The sequence below is a fragment of the Prorops nasuta genome, unplaced genomic scaffold (assembly GCF_024137725.1).
Source record: "Prorops nasuta isolate Cenicafe-Biocafe unplaced genomic scaffold, Cenicafe_Pnas_1.2 PNAS00050, whole genome shotgun sequence".
NCBI lineage: Eukaryota > Metazoa > Arthropoda > Insecta > Hymenoptera > Bethylidae > Prorops > Prorops nasuta.
In genome coordinates, this window is record NW_027116847.1 from 307,648 (window position 1) to 325,660 (window position 18,013).

Consider the following 18,013-nt stretch of genomic DNA (forward strand, 5'->3'; position numbering starts at 1 on the left):
GTATAGTTTATGTATATTACATTACAAAGCACTTCACACTTTTTACAGTAGGTTGACGCCGTTAACGGCTGGATGCCTGGAAGTTGGGACCAGTTGGGACTGGCGCTGGGAGCAGCTGGGAGTTGGGACTTGGGAGTTGGGACCACATCAGCTGGACTCTATTACGAGAGGTAATAGGAGTCTAATATCAGAACGTATTCAACTCCAGGAACTATTTTAGGGTGCATTTCATGAATTACGCATGGAATATTAAGATTGTATAGTTTATGTCACATTTATTATAGATTTTAAGCGTGCTTTATGCGCGTAAGTATGTAATTCGGAATGGACCTACAATGCGAAGCAGAAAAAGGTAGAGGCGGAAATCCTTGCGCAAACTCATGTAAACCCCTTTTTCAATCAGCAAGGCGCGCAAGCGCAGGAGGATCTTCTGGTTAGAGTATCCATTTTGATCACATGTGAGTATCACGATCTGTTCTTAATTTTGGCGAAAAACAATAGTGCTAATTATTCAACAATTTGAGGGATATTAAGAAACTGACAGTGAAAGAGCAACTAAGCTGGTATGAAGTTGATAGTGATTGGCGAAATATAAATAAGTTTGCTGCGAAATAATCGGAAGCCGTACCGATGACAACGAACCGCTGGCAATGTGGCCAAAACTCTCTTTCGCGCCATCTTCGCACAAATTTGTTTAAAATATATGGTATTACATTATAAAAGTGCGCGGACCAACGTGGATCATTACCGGTTATTTCTATTTCAGTAAATTTCTCCTAGTCCACGTGTAAATCTGTGTTCTTTATGCCGCTTCAAAACGATGTTTGGTTAACTCGCGAACCAACTTGCACACTGACTCACGATTTAAATTCTAATACTTTTTTAAAACTCCCAATGTTTCACCGTATTTGGCACAAGTTTGCTCTGTGCCGATAGCACGTTTTAATGGGCTCCACTCTTATGGTGGAACTTTAAAATCATTGCCTTTCCTGTATACCGGAATAACTGTAGCAATATGCCACATGGCCCCTTTTCCCGAGTATTCCACTAGTCATACCGAAAGCAGAGGTCAAATTACATCTTAAATTCTCACACTGTTGCATTGTTTTCCGTCTAGCCGAGCGTTTATTTCCTAGTAGACATTGTTCTTTTTTCCAAAATTTCACAATTGCCCGAATAATGTTCTTGCCTGAAATCTTGCATCTTTCAACATTAGCCTTCCCTACTTGCTAACCAAACACGTAATATGATACCCAGCAACCGAATAAAAATTATCCATCGCAGTCTGAGATAAATGCCGAACGAAAATATCTTTCTTAATTGATAATATGATTTTATGTCATGAGAGTAATTTTTATAGTGTCAATAATAAAAATGAAATAATTTTATTCGTACTCTATGACGATTTGTATGTTCAACAAATATATTTTTGTAAATTCGTTCAAGGATATCGTTTTTTTTATTATTTTTTTTATCAATGCAAACTTGACATTTTTAATGCCAGTTTGTATAACTATAACTTAATTTAAAACAAGAGCTTTTTTGTAAACATTCAATTAGATGTAAATTTTAGAACAGTTTGGACATAACCTAATTGTAACTATCACTTTACAGACCTTAATTAACCATGGCAGATATTGAGGATACTCATTTTGAAACTGGGGACTCTGGCGCATCCGTGACATACCCTATGCAATGTTCTGCACTTCGTAAAAATGGTTTTGTCATGTTGAAATCAAGACCTTGCAAGATTGTAGAAATGTCCACTTCTAAAACTGGAAAACATGGTCATGCTAAAGTTCACCTTGTTGGTATTGATATTTTTACCTCCAAGAAATATGAAGACATCTGTCCATCTACACACAACATGGATGTACCATTTGTAAAACGTGAAGATTATCAGGTATGGTAATTTTTTTTTATAGTCTTTAAGGTAATATAAGAGTTTCATTTATAAAGAATAGTTTATATATTAATAATTAAAAATTATAGCTTACAGACATATCTGATGATGGTTACTTATGTCTCATGGCTGATAATGGAGATCTCCGTGAAGATTTAAAAATTCCTGAAGGAGAATTAGGTGGACAATTGCGTACTGACTTTGATGGTGGAAAAGAATTGCTTGTAAGTATAGGATAATAAAAGTGTAAACTTTACAATTTTTATTTTTGAAGTAAAATACATAATTAAATTGCTTTAATTTATTTGCAGTGCACTGTGCTTAAAGCTTGTGGCGAAGAAGTGGTTATTGCCATTAAGACCAATACTGCCCTTGAGAAATAATTGTGTTCAGTTTGAACCAAACATAACTAAACGATCTGCTTAGCCAATCGATATCTATCATTGGTGTAAAACAGAATGAACTAAGAGTTTCAATCACCAGCAATTCAATAATGGAGAAAAACAAATTTATATCAAAGTAATACTAACTTATTATTATCCAGAACAAAACAAGCTAAAAGTTACTAAGCAATGAAGTGAAAGAAGGCTAAGCCCTTTGTATGCTCTATAAACAATTGTTTTAGAAATACAATAAATTGACACATAATAAATACATCATGTACACAAGTACATACAAACAATATAATTTACTATTTATACAAGAGATATGATAACAAATTTTTTATAAGAAGTTATTACTGTATTTCTTGTATAAAAAGTAATGTGTACAAGTTTGTATTTTGTGTGTATGTTTGGCATATTTTTGAAACAAGGCTTTGTGTGCCAACAAATGCCTAGTCTTTCTTCACTTCATTACTTAGAAACTTTTAGCATTTGTTTGTTTTAGATAATTATAAATAAGTAGATGTTACTTTGATGAAAGATTGTTTTTCACTGTTATTGAATTGCTGATGATTGAAACGTTAGCTCACTTTATTTTATATCAATGAAAAGAGGTAACAACTTTTCATGAAAAAGTTGTTTGAAAAATAAAAATTAAAAAGCCTTTACACATCCTCGATTTTTTTTTTTATTTGGTCATCAGTATTCATTTAAAGAAAACGGAACTAAAATGACTACAACAGCTTTGTAATTTAATAGATACGTAAGAAAGTAAGGAGACATCGCTGTTGAAGACCAAAATTGAGCTGTATGCTACCAGTGGAACAATTTTTCATGTAAATTCGAAGATTACTTGTATTAACAGCTAAAGTTCATTTCTGGCTCTGATTGAACTTTAAGTGAATGCTATTGTCGTACGATTTTTATTGTACCATAAATTTAATATTTGTATAAATATTGGATCTTTAAAAAGAGTGATTCTTGAGATGCAAGACTTAATAAAATATTAGGTTTAAGCCAGTTCATGTAGAATATCTGATCAGTTCTTAAAATTAAGATATTCAAATTGAGTTTTGTTTAAAGGATTAGCCAAGTAATAATTCAATCTCTTATGGCATTCATAATATATTACAGTATCATTTTAAACATTTTTTCTTAGAATCCTTTTTGTTTTGATAAAGTTATTATTTTTCAAGCAATGTACAAATTGGATAGTAATAAATTAAACAAAAATTTTTGTCATGAAATAATTAATACCAAAAGTACTTATTGGATTGTATAATTAAAAATTTTATGGCTTTTTGTGGATATAATTTAGATGTATTATAGTAGGCTGGACTTAAAGCTTAATATTATGCCTATGCCAAAGTACAAAAGTATTTGATACTTTCGTATAAGGTGCAAAAATAATATTTAGAAGTATCATCTAAAATAGGATGATATTAGTGAAAATGTCTGCAAAAAATAATTTGTAGAACTTTTCTTTGTCTATAACTTATTAGCGTGTCTAATAAGTTTATTTCAAGATTCAATTTTTACATATAGAAATACTTTGAGCTCTTAATTAAAAATAGGATTACCGTTATTACTCTATTTTCTACTGTTCCTTCCTATTTCCCAGTTTCCTTTATGTAATGAATTTATATGAAGAATTGTTCCAAGAGGTAGTCTATAAAAAATTGGATATAAAATATAAGAGATATTGGTGGAATAATTAAAGAATGTAATCAAAATTTTCATGTCGGGTACATAATCTTGCATTGTTTGATTAATTTATAGATATTGCTATTGTAGCAATATACGCTTTATTGTTTAAAAGATTTGCTATGATTATTTAATAAATTGAAAGACCCTAAAAATCTATATCATTTTAAACATCGTATTTTTTATGCTTCATTTTTCATTAGTTTAATTAAAGAGGTAATGGTGTGCTGTTAATGTTAAAAATGCTGGATATATGTAAAGAGGCCATCGATTTTATGTACCTAGCTTGAAAATTTTTGTATGAGATACAAGTAACAAACCTAAAAACTTTTAAAATTTATCTACTATAATCTAAGTAAGCAGAATACCTAATAATAATTACGAAATAAATCAACGTCTGTATTACACGTGTGCTATGTTGGACCAGGTTCATATTCTTTAAATGTGCTTTGTTATTAACTGACAGAGAGAAGAAAGTATAGTAAGTGTCACATGAAATATTTGAAAGACCGTGCGTGAATGTTTTAACGGCGAGTATGGGTTAGATTTTTAAGCAATTAAAAAAGGCTCAAATCTTATGTTCTTTGCAAATTTGAGCGAATTCTATTTTTTAGAATATCGCGTCATTTTTTACTTTCCCAAAGCATGAGATTGGTGCTGCCTTAACCAGAAACGCACTGATATAGTTTTTTTTTTTTTTTTTTTAATATCTTGTTAATAGCTAGTGTATATTGATGCATTTAGCATTATAAAATATTTAATGGAACATTGCCAATTATTCATTGTTATATTGATAAATACAATACAATAGTTAGAGGACGTCATGATGTCGGATATAACATTAAAGCAATACAATCCTATCAGGATATTTTGGAAATTATTTTCATTCATAATGAATTTCTCTATTTTCGCATTATTAACAAAGCAACGTAACAATTAATAATTAAATTTTGTTAAGTTATATATTTGCACGAAGAAGGCAACACCAGAGGCTCTGCTTATGCAAGAACAAATGCAGAAAATAGTTCACTGTGCAAGTAATATTTTACACAAATGATATGAAAATATATTTTTTAAACAATCAATGATATAGTCTTATTTATGCTCAAACAAATCTTGTATTAAATGAGTGAAAACGTTTTTCTTTGTTAAACAATGATATGAAGTAATAGCTGACTTAAGATTACAATGCCGCCAATACATTAGATTTAACATAAATGGAATAAAAGATTATTGATTCGTTCGTCTTCGTAAAAGATTGTTAACATAACATATATCAACTAATATTTTTTGCACAAAAAACGGTTATGATACACCGTATACAGTGAGTAGGCAACTTTTTAGGTGGTTATTTAAAAGGTATAGAAACGTCCGAGTGTTAATTATAAAGAATGTGGTGCATTTTATATAGTCTCGGTAATTTATTTTTTGATAGATTAGCGTGTTTCTTCTGGAAATCTCTAAGGTTTTTATAATACGGATTTGATATTGAACAGTATTAGAAAATCTTTGAATATTCTCTAAAATGATATGCGTGTGTTCAAAGCAATTTTGCGAAGAAACACGAAATAAGATGAATTTAAAAATCTAACTATGAAGATTTCAGTAGAGATGATGAAGTTTCAGTAGATTATAAAAATGCCTGAATCGTTGAGGTGACTGCTCTCTCAGGTAACGAGTGCCATTGATTAATATGACTCCAAATATTTATTACACATTAATTCACATTGTAAATTGTTTGCACCGAAAATTTCTTTAAGAACCAATTCTAAAATTTGAAAATTTTTATTGCGATTTTCTTTGCGATAACAAAAAACCTCTCGGATTAATGTTGCTTGCATACAATCGAATTTGTAATATGTATTACAATCATCTGTCAAAGAAATAAAAAAAGTTTGTTTTCCGGCCGTAATTAAAGGTCGTAAGCTATAATTTTGCTGCATTTCTTTCTTAATATGGTAAAACTTTCTTTATTTGAACTAATATTATATGAATAAATATTATTGCAAGATTCATTTCTTTTGTACGCGCAAAAATCACGATGCATTTTGTAAAGCAGCATGTTTATTAAAATTCCAATATGAATAGGTATTGATAATTTATTTATCTAATACGATGAACAAAAAAATATATGAAACTTTGTTTCAGGGAACAGGTAAGTTTAAAGTTTGGAAATACTCGAATGTCCATTAGCCTTTTAAATGTCCAGTCTCTTCTACGTTATCTTATTATCGTTTATAATATTTTCCTGCTGATCAATTAATAAATTGCATTCAGTTATAAATTTATAAACATTTTTAAAACAATTGAGATATATACTATTTGAAAATGCTTCAAATATCTCTAAAGTTATAATTTTAGTGCTTTAGGAAATGTAACCTTTATACAACCTCATGCGTATATGTAATGGTACTAGTTAGTATAATTATGGATATTTTTTATCCCGTAGGATCTAATATTGTTTTCCAAAAAAGTTTAGTGTTGAACCAAAATTTGGCAACATAGCTGCTTTACGTCAGAACTTTCAGACATTTAAGTTTAATTAAATAAAAATAACGTTTTAACTGATTTTAAGAACTTTATATAAGTGAGTGACACAGTTTTCTACTAAATTTTTAATCGCAACATTATACGGTTTTATTTTTCACCTAAAAAATGCATGGTCGAGTTTTGTTGAGCTACTTATGCTTGTAGAGATAACATTATTAGATGAATAAATTTGGAGGTAAAGAAAGTACTATATATTATATACAGTTATACAAAATTAATTAACAAATATTATATTATTCAGATAAAAGCTCTGAAAATCAATTAAGATAGCACATACTTTGAATATTCAGATATCTAGAAGCGTTTAGAGCAAATTGGAGTAAATATGCTGTCCAGGTGAATTATATTTATTTTTCGACGTAATCGATCTATCTTATTATCTTTCTTAGGGTGTTTTTATCAGACAGAGTTTTAAAGGGAAAAGTCAATTTGTTTAAAAATTTTAGAAAGATATTTGTTTTTTAAACACGTGTATATACTTTTTCATTCACGCATTAATTTTAAATCTTCAAACTTCAATATATTAGTAAAAAAAATTATATACAGAAAGTCAACAAAGCATTTTAAAAGAGAAAAATGCAACTAGATAACGCAATTACTAAAAATATTAAGTAATTTTCTTGTTTACTTAAGTATATATATAAGCTCTTATATATTCGTTTAGAAAAAATATTTTTTGATTGTTTAAATTTAAATATCTAAGAATTCAGAAGTAACGAGTAATTCTGCTGCCAAATTTGGAATCGCGGCATAAAAAAATCTAAAGGAAACATTTATTTCATCTTTATTATAAAACCCCTGTTGACCAGTGTAATATAGCAAATAAATTTTTAACGTAAGTATTTCGTAGATGAAGACTGAAAAACGTTTATTTTCATCATAAATGTTAAATGTACGACAACAGTTAAAGGCACGAACAGAGAAGAAAGCTATGAACTTTATTGATGGCATTTACTTCCAAAAGCAGAGCAGTGTTACTCTTGTAAATGTGACACCTGCATCTGTAATTAAAATTCATTCAATTTTGATTAACATCATAGACAATTTATTATACAGGACGAGGCACTTAACACGTTCCAGAGCATAGACGTAGATATACACGTAAGAAAATGTTTATCTCATTAACTATAATAAAGAAATGTCATGTTTTCACATACAACATTTTTGAAGTTTCTTCATAGTTGCAATCAAAGAGTTTTATGTGAAAATTTGACCTCTCTTAAAGTTACGAAGATAAATGAATTTTTACATTCTAGCTCTGGGGTGTTCTAAATGCTTCACTCTACATGTATATATAAAAATACATGTCGTACAAATAATTTTAGTGATTAATACAGTTATAGAGCAAAGCTTGATGTTAGAAATGTATAATAAATTTAAAAAATTTAATAATGCACATTCTGTTTAATAAATTAACTTCTTACAAGATTAGTAAAAATAATTATTAATTTAATATACTCCACATTGTATGCATTTTTATCGCTCTATTGAATTATGCTCCAGAAGAAAAGCGAATAAAAACTAATCGCATAAGTTATGTCCTTAATAACAACGCTGTTTGAATTATTTTTAATTTCATGAAAATATTAGTTTGCTACTTAAAAAAAGTCGATTTTTACTACTGTTTAGAATTTTCAATTAAGAAACTATAATGTCTCCTTGAAGTACAGCTTTTTTTTACTAACGTTTAAATCATTTACAACAAAATAATTTTAATGTAACTGAAGTAATACTGTACATACTGTACATTTTGATTACTCATTGGAATTCTCTTAACAGATTACTATTAGTAAACATTAGTTTAATATAGACATTCATTTAATTAAATGAATTTGGTATCTAGGCTTCCAAAGATAAAAAATGTTTGTGATCATTTGATAAGCCTATTATTTTCGCGCGCGCGTGCGGTAAATACAATCTAGAACAAAAAATATGGAAGTATAAAAAATCACAATATCTAAAAACTTCGAAAACAAGATATTAATACAATAATGTTAAGTGGGCTAAACTAAATGCTTAATTATTTTAAACTTATTACTGAATGATAATGTACTCAGAAAAATGAATTTGAATATTCAATGAAATTTGTATAAATGGCATTAAAAAATTAGAGGCACCAATATATTTAAGGAGCTTCTGAAGAGGATACAATAGTTTAAAAGGATTTAAATAGTGAGTACTACATGATAATTGGAAAAATGCATTCTTCAAGCGTGCAACTTAATAAGAAACGATCGATAATTATTTATTAAAAAGAAACATATAATTTACTTTCCATTTGTAATGTTCAATACAAATTATACTGAGCAAATTGACGCTATAATTAGAAATAAACTTAAGTCTAATATTCAAGTCCTCTTTAGTAGCCCCATAACAAATTCCCTGCTTTCTATTACCTAAGTAATAACATTGTCGTAATTTAATGCATGTTTCATTTTTTTCTAATCACAATCACCATCAAAGCTCTCTTCTTGTCTATCCCATCAATTATTTGCATTTCTCCTTTGTAATGCAGCCGCTAGATCTTGCTTTAATAAAGCTTGATGTTTTTGATCTGCAAGTGGTTGCACGGATCTTAAGCCATTGACAATATCCTTTGTTTTGCCAAAATAAATTTCATTTAGCGTATTTCGAATTTTATTTTCCATATCTTCAACCATTCGGCCAATATTAGCAATGTGTGGTGAAGTTTCACTTATTTGAGCATCTTGCTCCACCTTACATAAAGAAAAACGACAGAAAGTGAGAACAAATACACTACTATTTAATAATCATGAATATAAGTATTAACCTGTCTTGTAAGACTACCACCTAAATTCATAGTTCCAGACCCATGTTTATTTGTTTGCAGCCACAACATTGCTGTAGATGTAAGTTTGTAGTGTGCAGTTCTTCCTATTGATTTTTCTTGAACTTCTACAACATGTATAGAATCCCAACAACCTTTGATTTTCTTAGATACATCCTCAGCTTTCTTTATTAAAATAACTGCAGCAAATCCATGATCTAAGTCCCATAAATAAACTGAGGAAATACCTCCTTCAAAATATAACTCTCGATATTGATCAAAAGCATGATTAGCATCTATCTCTAATTTTCTCAATTTCTCGGAAGGCATTGATCCATCTTCTAGAGGTGGATCATATGTATTACTCCAGGGAGACCTATATATTTATAATCAATTTTCTAGTATTATATCACAATAAATTAAGTATTGAAATCTAAGAAAAGCTGACCTATAAGAATCTCCATCACGGTTATAATCGCAAAGAAGATAATCTTTACCAGATTCTTTATCTTTTGCAATTTTAAGAGGCTGATCTACAGAGGAGAGTAAATCTTCACATAAACCTGGTATTAAATCAATTAAGTCACTAAGATTTTTTTCAATTTTTTGGGGAGGTAACCTCCTCATTAAGTCTAAAGCACAATCCATTGCTTGATCCGTCTGAAATGTAGAAAATATTTTAAGCTATATTACTAATAAAGAAAAATGTTACATTAACGTATTTTAATAATTATTTATCGACTTTTTTTATTAAGTAACGAATCATATTTATACAAAGCGCCATTTTGACAGTTCTAGAGATAGAGGTTATATTAGCCATAGCTTCAGAATTTTTTAATTTCTTTCGAGTTACAAGTGATTTTAAAGAATTTAAAAAAAATCCAGAATCTCAATCATTTATTTATCTATTCAAATGAAAATCACCTATGAATCTAATAATTTGCTCCATTTAAGTATAACTTACCATTGTAATTTACAGTAGAAACAACTGGAACAACTCAATTCTAAATTAAAAGAATAAATACTAATGTGAATATCTTACTATTGTCTAGAACTGAAAGAAAGAATAATAACTAGAAAAATACTAATTTTTGTGTAATTGCTTTACTTGCTATCAAAAAACGAATATTTAAAGGGTGTGTCAAAGAAGTTAATGATTGGCTGCATTGAATTGGATTGTATGTACAACATATATGTATAGGGTTTGCATATGTATGTATACTGTATGTATGCGGCGGCTCGGGTTGTTTCACTATAGCACTTTCCACGTTTAGCTTTAGCTGCGTTCATAAATAAATCCAGCAGCTCCCAGCCCAGTGTCGGGTGTCCCCACTGTGACACTGTCCCCAGACTATTGCCCCAGACAGTGCTCTAGTCGTGCTAATTGCTATCGCACTGAAGTGCCATACTTAAATATGCCGGTATTGCCTATGTCCGGTGATATTATTTAAATACTGATTTGTAATTGAATAATGGAAAATTGTTACGGTATGGCGAACTTTATCATTTATATTACTTTTTTTTTATTTGTTTAATTCCAAATAAAATTTAGAGATTAGTGCGAAGAGTTTGAAAGAACAAGAGAAGTTTCTTACAACTGGATGTTTAAAACTAGATGAAAAGTTAAAAGGGGGTATTTCTTGTTCTGGAATTACACAGATTTATGGTGTAGCAGGAAGTGGTAAAACCCAATTAGCTTTACAATTATCCCTTACTGTGCAATTACCAATTGCTGCTGGAGGTTTTGATGCTGGTAATATTAGTTTGAAAATATATTAAGTTAAATTTTTCTTAATATCTAAAGTGTTTTATTTTTACCAAATAGGGGCTGTTTATTTATGTACAGATTCTACTTTTCCGTCAAGACGACTCCAGGAATTAATAAAAAAATTAGAAATTTCAAAAAAGTATGGAGCTACTGGTGATAAAATATTTGTTCAACATATTTCAAATATGGTACTGTCATAATATTTTTATCATAAATGGTGTTTTATTGTTTATTTAAACAAATTTTGATAGGAACAATTGGAGTATTGTGTATTTAAAGAGATTCCTTTACTTATGAATATTCATAAAATAGGGTTGGTAATAATTGATTCTATAGCAGGACTATATAGAGTTGAAAAATGGGATGATGAATCTGTAGGTAGGTCTAAATCGTTGAGATGTGTAGGGCAACAACTTCACAAACTTTGCAAAACCACAAAAATCTGTGTAATCTGTATTAATCAGGTAAAATAATAAATTACTTATACTTACTATACAAATATACTGCAACATCTGACAGCATTTACTTTAAGGTAACAGCAATAATAAATGATTTTAGTATAAAAGGTGAAAAGGAGATCTTTGAACAACCTTCTTTAGGAGTTACATGGTTAAGTATGATAACAAATTCCATTCATCTATACAAAAAAGAGTCCAAAAGATACGCATCTGTAACATCCCCTTATTTACCACAAATAACATTTTCTTTTAAAGTATCTGAATGTGGAGTAACCAGTATAGAATAATATTAAATAATTATATTACATATATACAGCTTTTTATGTTATTAATTTATTAGCTTCTAAAAATATATTTTCATCTAAAATCCTGAGAGTCTTAAGTGGTGTCCACTGGTTCTTTGAATCTAAATCACTAAATGGGTCTGTTGTCCTGATATCTAAATTTTCCATGTCATTATTTAATACGAGCCTTAAAAATAATATATTAATTATAATATTAAATAAACAAAATTCTTATCAGTACATAAGTTTGACCTTCACTTTTAATTTACCTAAATGAATGTAGAAATGTCCTATGAGGTTCAATATCTTTTCCTTTGCTGTATGTATAATCACCAATTATAGGATGTCCAATGTAATAACAGTGCACCCTTAACTGATGTCTTCTACCAGTCATTGGACAAAGTAATACTTTAGTTGCTAACTTTCCATTTTGTATACCATACTCCAATACTAATAAAATAGTACAAGACTTTTTTGGCTTTTCACAAAAAATACTGTCACTTGTGCACATTTTATGATTTCCTTCTTTTTCCCTTATATCATTACCTTACAGCAAACATTGTTCATTATATTAATTTTTATATATTTGTGTTAATATACACAAACTTAAAGGCTATTAGCAAATACCTACCAATGTCTTTGTCTATTATTATTTCTGTACCATTAATATGACCATGTACCAAAGCTAAGTAATATTTTGAAGCTTTTCGATTCTGAAATACTGTGGATGCAGCTTGTGCAGCTCTTTTATTTAATGCTATACACATTACACCACTAGTAGCATAGTCTAGCCTGTGTACAAAATAAAATTCATGACATAACTTTGGATTGACTAATTCCGGAAACATTTCTCGTAATTTGAATTGAAGTGTATACTGTAAGTACAATGTTAACAATTAGTTAAAAACATTCATCATTTGAAACATGTCTGACAATGGATTGCTCATACAAACAACTTCTTACCTTTCGATCAGCATTATTACAATTTATGACCATATCATATGGCTTTTCAACAACCAAAAAATTTGTACTTTGATACAAAATTCGTACAAAATTACAATTTTCAGTTGTAATAAAATACTTTTTATAATAATTTAAAAACCATACTAACATTGCTTGCAGTGTAGCAGAAATAAATGAATATAAATTATAACCTAAGTTATAACTGAGAATACTCATTTTTCAGTAATAAAGAAATCATTAGTTTACATGGAATCATTTTTCATAAAGCCATGCTATCTGGAAGTAATTATAAGATCTTTTTGTATCGGTTGTATATTAAATTGAAAAGTTACAATGATTAAGGGTGAGTCCGACCAACTCATTTTAATTTAAAGGGACATTAAAAAGTATCACCAACCTTAGAAAAGGAAAATAATTTTTTGTTTTAACGTTTCCAGCTTGCACAGGTTATAGCATAATGAATAAGGAATAAAGGAATACAAAAATTGGACCAAAATACCAAATTACCATAGAGGGAAACTTCAACAAGTTATCACTAACTCCGAACCTCGTAATTCCAAATAGTTTTGCTTTTAAGGTAAGTTTTTTATTTTGCGTTATATTCTAAAAATAATATTTGTCAACAATGATAATTTTTTATTATACATAAGGACTTTGGTGAAGTAAATAAAACTGGATGTGCTAGTAGTGATGGAACTTAATGAACAGCTAAGAACAAAATATGAAAGCAAGAAAAAAGAATACTTAACGTTTGATAAGAAACTGACAATAATAGAGTTAATAAAAGAATTTTCGGCGGTTATAGAAAACAAGAAAACAGATGCTGTAAGCACATCTATGAAAAATAAATCGTGGGATGAAATCAGTACAAAATTTTATAGAATGCATGGACAACACATAAACAGTGAGTCATTAAGAACATTCTGGGTAAATACAAAAACGAATACCAGAAAACATTATGCAAAACTAAAGCAAGAGTTATATAAAACAGGTAATTAAAATGTTTAAACAATTATAATATTTTTCTTAGTTTACGTATAACAATTCTTTCAGGTGGTGGTAGAAATGAAGTGAAGCCAAACATACTATATGAGAAAGCATATGAAATAATACAAAAATCAGTAGATGGTTTATATAACCCATTTGACTCGGATACTAGTTTTTCGTCTTCTATTAATACTCCAGTTGAAAATTATTTTGAAGAAGAGGCTGATGATCCAGATGATGCGGATAATGCAGTTTTTCAAGTAAGACAAAACTTATTATTTCGTAGTATAAATTAGCATATGTAAATTAATAAATCTTTTTATTAAAACATGTTTAATTTCATTTTTAGTTTTTAATTGATGAAAATGAAGTGAATCAGTGGGATAAATGGTCTCCAAATCAATTAAAGAAGCCTATAAGTCCACCATTGAGCAATAAAATAGCTGTTAATTCAACGATTAAGAAGAAGAAAATAAAAGGAGACCTGCTATTAGAAAGCAAACTAGAGCTAGCTCATTTAATGAAACAGCATTTACTAGAAAAAGCAAATTATGAGAAAAAAATTCTAAATATGCAATTGAAAAAGGAAGAATTGCAAGTAAAATTGTTAGAGGTCAAACTAAAAGAATCAGCAAACATGCATTCAACTACACTGGTAATAGTTTTTTGTTTATAATTTTAGTAATTGAAGACAGGTGTTTATGTATTTTTCATCTTAAGTTTTGTGTTTTAGACTGCATTTCCCAGAGATGAATATCACGAAAAGTTACATGTTGAATAGGACGAAGGAGTATAGGTTATGACTGATATCGATTAAAATTTGTTTGCATGTGACATTTACTCTCGTTGTTACCAAAGTCCAGTGATATTAATAATGTTTACTATGTTAATTAATTATATGATCTAAAGTTTAAACCCTGTGATATTATAAATACTTAATATGTTAATTATATCAAGTGAAGGTTAAGCTCTGTGATATTATAGTTAATATTTAAAATTAATAATGTTATTCAAAGTTTCATATTCTCTTGTTTAATGATTAAAGAACTGATTTAGATTAAAATATTAATAATTTTATTTCGTTATTCATACAATTATTGCATATTTTACCATTCAACATCTGCATTTATCTTTTCATATATACAGCGAACAGTAGTCTATTTCACTTTAATTAACTGTTCCATCCTTCAGCTAAAATTCTCATTCATTTTTGTTCTTTGTAATCTGAAAGTTCCCTTCACTCATCTGCATGAATTTGGTTCAACAATATTTTCTTACAACAGCCTGCAATTTCAAATGTTTTGTTACATTGGCTATAGAAGATTAAATTTAATCCTTAGTTCTCTTTACATTTTAATATATGAGACTTCCATTTAATATAGATATTAAAACAAGAGATACAGGGTTTTTCTCTAACAGCGGAACATAGGATTGTTATTTAACTATAGCAATGAAGCACTTACTATACATTATTATAATTAATAAAAGCGTAGATAGTTACAATTTAATAGTTATTTTAGTTTAATTGCTTTTATTATTCATTATAAATGTCATTTTACTCAATTAATCTTGGTTACTACGTTTAATATTTAAATTAAATGGAAAACAGTAATTTCACTATAGTAAAATTTACTATAGTCAAATAACACGAAATCTCCTATGTTCCGCTGTTAGAGAAAAACCCTGTATACTAATACCTTTGAAAATAATTATGAATGAAATATTCTCTTTCGTTTTCAGTAAGATTCTGATGTAGCTCTCTCTCTATATTATTATAAGCATCAACATTAATATCCTTCACATCTTCCTCGTTTGATCTCGTTATATTGAATAATACTACGCAAGCAGTTATCAAAGGTAAAGTGTTTTCAGGTGTACGAAAACGTGATCCAAGTGTAAGGACAGGAAACTGTTTACCAAGAATCCCAAACGCTCTCTCCACCATCGATCGAGTTCGGATTTGTGCTTCGTTATATAATGTCTCTGCTGCTGTTTGTGGGTTTTGCAGAGGTGTTAATAAAAACGGTAACGATGGATAGCCCGAATCCCCTAACAATACTCCATTACCAAATTCGCCATTTTCTAAACGCATTTTTATAAATGAATTATTAAAAATTGTAGCGTCGTGTGTCGATCCTGGCCAGTGAGCGACCAAATCAAGTATTTTTAAACTAGAGTCTACTATTGCCTGTACGTTAATAGAAAAGAAGCCTTTCCTATTTCTATAGATCTCACCGTCCTCACCACCTGAAATAAAACGAGCATATTTTAAGCATTATTCGTTTTTACATACAATGTGTATAATAGAATGCATTATTTTACCATAAGATTTTATTCTTATATGTATGCAGTCAATAGCACCAATGACTCGGGGGAATCCAGATAGATTAAAATTTTTTGCTTTACTTTTTAAAATATCATTAGACTTATTAGGGAACTTGATGAATTTTGTATGAAGCGCTGCAATTGCGGCGGTAACTTTGTGTACAATCATTTGAGCACTACTTACACTAATACCGCAAAAATCGGCAACTGTCATTAAAAAAGAACCAGTTGCTGCGAATCTAAGCATTAGTAGAAGCTGAATTATCGGTGGGATTGCATTATTCCTGAAAATATTAAATTTCATTAATTGAGAATGTTCGAAAATTACGTTGCAATCACAAAACAGAAAAAGTATAAACTTTCTTATTCTTCGCTTGGGTGATATCAATAAGCAGAACCTATCTATAAGTTAACATCATATTTACTTACCGTTCTGTTCTATTAAGTAATTTTTGTCCAATTACTGATAACAAATTACATACATTTTCTTTTGATAAGCGGAATCTTTTTTTAAAATCAACATCATCATATATTTCTAAATAATTAACTCTTTCTCTTATTACTCTGGGTCTTCGAAATGTCTGAGCATAAGTAAATTCCTCATCATCATCTTCAAATATAAATCTTGAAATGTATTGTTCAAAATTTTCGATTCTGCTACAATATAAATCTCTTATCATCTCTCTATGTATTTGAAATGTTTCAACGCTAGAATATTCTTCTGCATTGTCATTTTCGAATAAGAATCTTGAAACATATTCTCTGAAATCGTCCATTCTTCATACAACTCTGAAAAATTCAAAAAATCAATTTTTAACCAATTTCTAGATAGAATTGCTTCAAATTGGAATCCTATGAAATATTCTCAAAGATAAGCTTATATTTCTGACGTAAACTTGTTTTACATTTATTTTAAAAAATTATCATTGTTGACAAATATTATTTTTAGAATATAACGCAAAATAAAAAACTTACCTTAAAAGCAAAACTATTTGGAATGACGAGGTTCGGAGTTAGTGATAACTTGTTGAAGTTTACCTCTATGGTAATTTGGTATTTTGGTCCAATTTTTGTATTCCTTTATTCCTTATTCATTATACTATAACCTGTGCAAGCTGGAAACGTTAAAACATAAAATTATTTTCCTTTTCTAAGGTTGGTGATACTTTTTAATGTCCCTTTAAATTAAAATGAGTTGGTCGGACTCACCCTAAATTATTACTTATATATTACTTTTATAATTTCAAGTACTACGTTTTTTATAAGAAATAGTTTATGTTGGATTTAAATTTAAGAAAGTTAAATGTAAGTAAATTATTAGTTTGTCCTTACTATAAAATTTCTCGATCGGTGTATTAATGACTTTAGTAGTCCATATCTTAAATGCAACTTTTTAAACTAACCAATGAAAAAGCAGCTGCAAAGTCAGACCTCACAGGAGTCGGTTCACGGTTCAGAAGAAGCAGTGATGCCAGCATTTCCTAAATTAAACTACATTGGTCTCACACAAGTAAATCACCCAACGTGACGTGACCCAACAGAATCGGAATTCCAGGGCGCGTTCCGTTATTTACTGTGAGTACTAGTAATCTATAGTTTGCGTAACATTAAATATAGCTTTTCAGTACTCGCAGTCAATGGTAGCATTCAGCAGAGACAAATGTTGAGGGAGCGGTGTATGTTATTGGCTATTACTCTTAGATCCTATAATTTTATCCAATAGAAGTAGAAGTTTAAAAAGAAATCTGGTAACGTTACTGAGCTGCTACCTCTGCTGAATGCTACCAATAGCGGAACGGGGAACGGGGGGCCCCAGTATGGGATACAGCTCATGTAACGGTAACTGTACTACTTTAGTCCGAAAGTATACCTAGCCCGGCTAGCCTTCAAACCGGACTTG

At 29.4% G+C, this 18,013-nt stretch overlaps 6 protein-coding genes across 12 annotated transcripts; 3 read left to right on the top strand and 3 right to left on the bottom strand.

Moving 5' to 3' along the window:
• Window positions 1-304: 304 nt before the first annotated feature.
• eEF5 (eukaryotic translation elongation factor 5) lies at window positions 305-2,960 on the top strand. Of its 3 annotated transcripts, none has more exons than XM_066744847.1 (4): window positions 305-458; window positions 1,615-1,903; window positions 1,993-2,127; window positions 2,215-2,960. In XM_066744847.1, the coding sequence occupies exons 2-4, from the start codon at window positions 1,628-1,630 to the stop codon at window positions 2,284-2,286; spliced, it is 483 nt and encodes a 160-aa protein (XP_066600944.1). In that variant the 5' UTR covers window positions 305-458; window positions 1,615-1,627; the 3' UTR covers window positions 2,287-2,960. The 3 variants fall into 3 exon arrangements, with proteins under 3 accessions (XP_066600944.1, XP_066600945.1, XP_066600946.1); XM_066744848.1 differs by having other exon boundaries at window positions 447-563; XM_066744849.1 differs by lacking the exon at window positions 305-458 and adding an exon at window positions 633-750.
• Window positions 2,215-10,505, bottom strand: cpb (F-actin-capping protein subunit beta). Of its 3 annotated transcripts, none has more exons than XR_010824391.1 (5): window positions 10,293-10,505; window positions 9,777-9,988; window positions 9,332-9,704; window positions 8,937-9,257; window positions 2,215-7,541 (listed from the first exon to the last, which is right to left on the bottom strand). XR_010824391.1 is itself a non-coding variant. In XM_066744844.1 (4 exons), exons 1-4 carry the CDS (start codon window positions 10,293-10,295, stop codon window positions 9,024-9,026), a joined length of 822 nt encoding a protein of 273 aa, XP_066600941.1. In that variant the 5' UTR covers window positions 10,296-10,505; the 3' UTR covers window positions 7,549-9,023. The 3 variants fall into 3 exon arrangements, 1 of the variants encoding a protein (XP_066600941.1); XR_010824392.1 differs by lacking the exon at window positions 2,215-7,541 and adding an exon at window positions 7,549-8,458; XM_066744844.1 differs by lacking the exon at window positions 2,215-7,541 and having other exon boundaries at window positions 7,549-9,257.
• Window positions 10,506-10,669: 164 nt separating this feature from the next.
• LOC136784269 (DNA repair protein XRCC3-like) lies at window positions 10,670-11,841 on the top strand. Of its 2 annotated transcripts, none has more exons than XM_066744845.1 (5): window positions 10,670-10,816; window positions 10,881-11,081; window positions 11,154-11,284; window positions 11,348-11,560; window positions 11,629-11,841. In XM_066744845.1, exons 1-5 carry the CDS (start codon window positions 10,801-10,803, stop codon window positions 11,839-11,841), a joined length of 774 nt encoding a protein of 257 aa, XP_066600942.1. In that variant the 5' UTR covers window positions 10,670-10,800. The 2 variants fall into 2 exon arrangements, with proteins under 2 accessions (XP_066600942.1, XP_066600943.1); XM_066744846.1 differs by having other exon boundaries at window positions 11,175-11,284.
• A 33-nt stretch (window positions 11,842-11,874) lies between these two features.
• On the bottom strand, window positions 11,875-17,549 carry LOC136784266 (RNA pseudouridylate synthase domain-containing protein 1-like). Of its 2 annotated transcripts, none has more exons than XM_066744841.1 (5): window positions 17,446-17,549; window positions 12,802-13,077; window positions 12,470-12,713; window positions 12,108-12,384; window positions 11,875-12,025 (listed from the first exon to the last, which is right to left on the bottom strand). In XM_066744841.1, exons 2-5 carry the CDS (start codon window positions 13,015-13,017, stop codon window positions 11,875-11,877), a joined length of 888 nt encoding a protein of 295 aa, XP_066600938.1. In that variant the 5' UTR covers window positions 13,018-13,077; window positions 17,446-17,549. The 2 variants fall into 2 exon arrangements, with proteins under 2 accessions (XP_066600938.1, XP_066600939.1); XM_066744842.1 differs by lacking the exon at window positions 17,446-17,549 and adding an exon at window positions 13,199-13,300.
• On the top strand, window positions 13,239-14,828 carry LOC136784267 (uncharacterized). Its single transcript, XM_066744843.1, has 5 exons — window positions 13,239-13,378; window positions 13,452-13,792; window positions 13,855-14,048; window positions 14,138-14,443; window positions 14,522-14,828. Exons 2-5 carry the CDS (start codon window positions 13,492-13,494, stop codon window positions 14,567-14,569), a joined length of 849 nt encoding a protein of 282 aa, XP_066600940.1. The 5' UTR covers window positions 13,239-13,378; window positions 13,452-13,491; the 3' UTR covers window positions 14,570-14,828.
• Window positions 14,903-17,308, bottom strand: LOC136784265 (putative nuclease HARBI1). The gene is made up of 5 exons (XM_066744839.1): window positions 17,089-17,308; window positions 16,543-16,902; window positions 16,111-16,397; window positions 15,486-16,035; window positions 14,903-15,072 (listed from the first exon to the last, which is right to left on the bottom strand). The coding sequence occupies exons 2-5, from the start codon at window positions 16,887-16,889 to the stop codon at window positions 15,063-15,065; spliced, it is 1,194 nt and encodes a 397-aa protein (XP_066600936.1). The 5' UTR covers window positions 16,890-16,902; window positions 17,089-17,308; the 3' UTR covers window positions 14,903-15,062.
• Window positions 17,550-18,013: the final 464 nt, after the last annotated feature.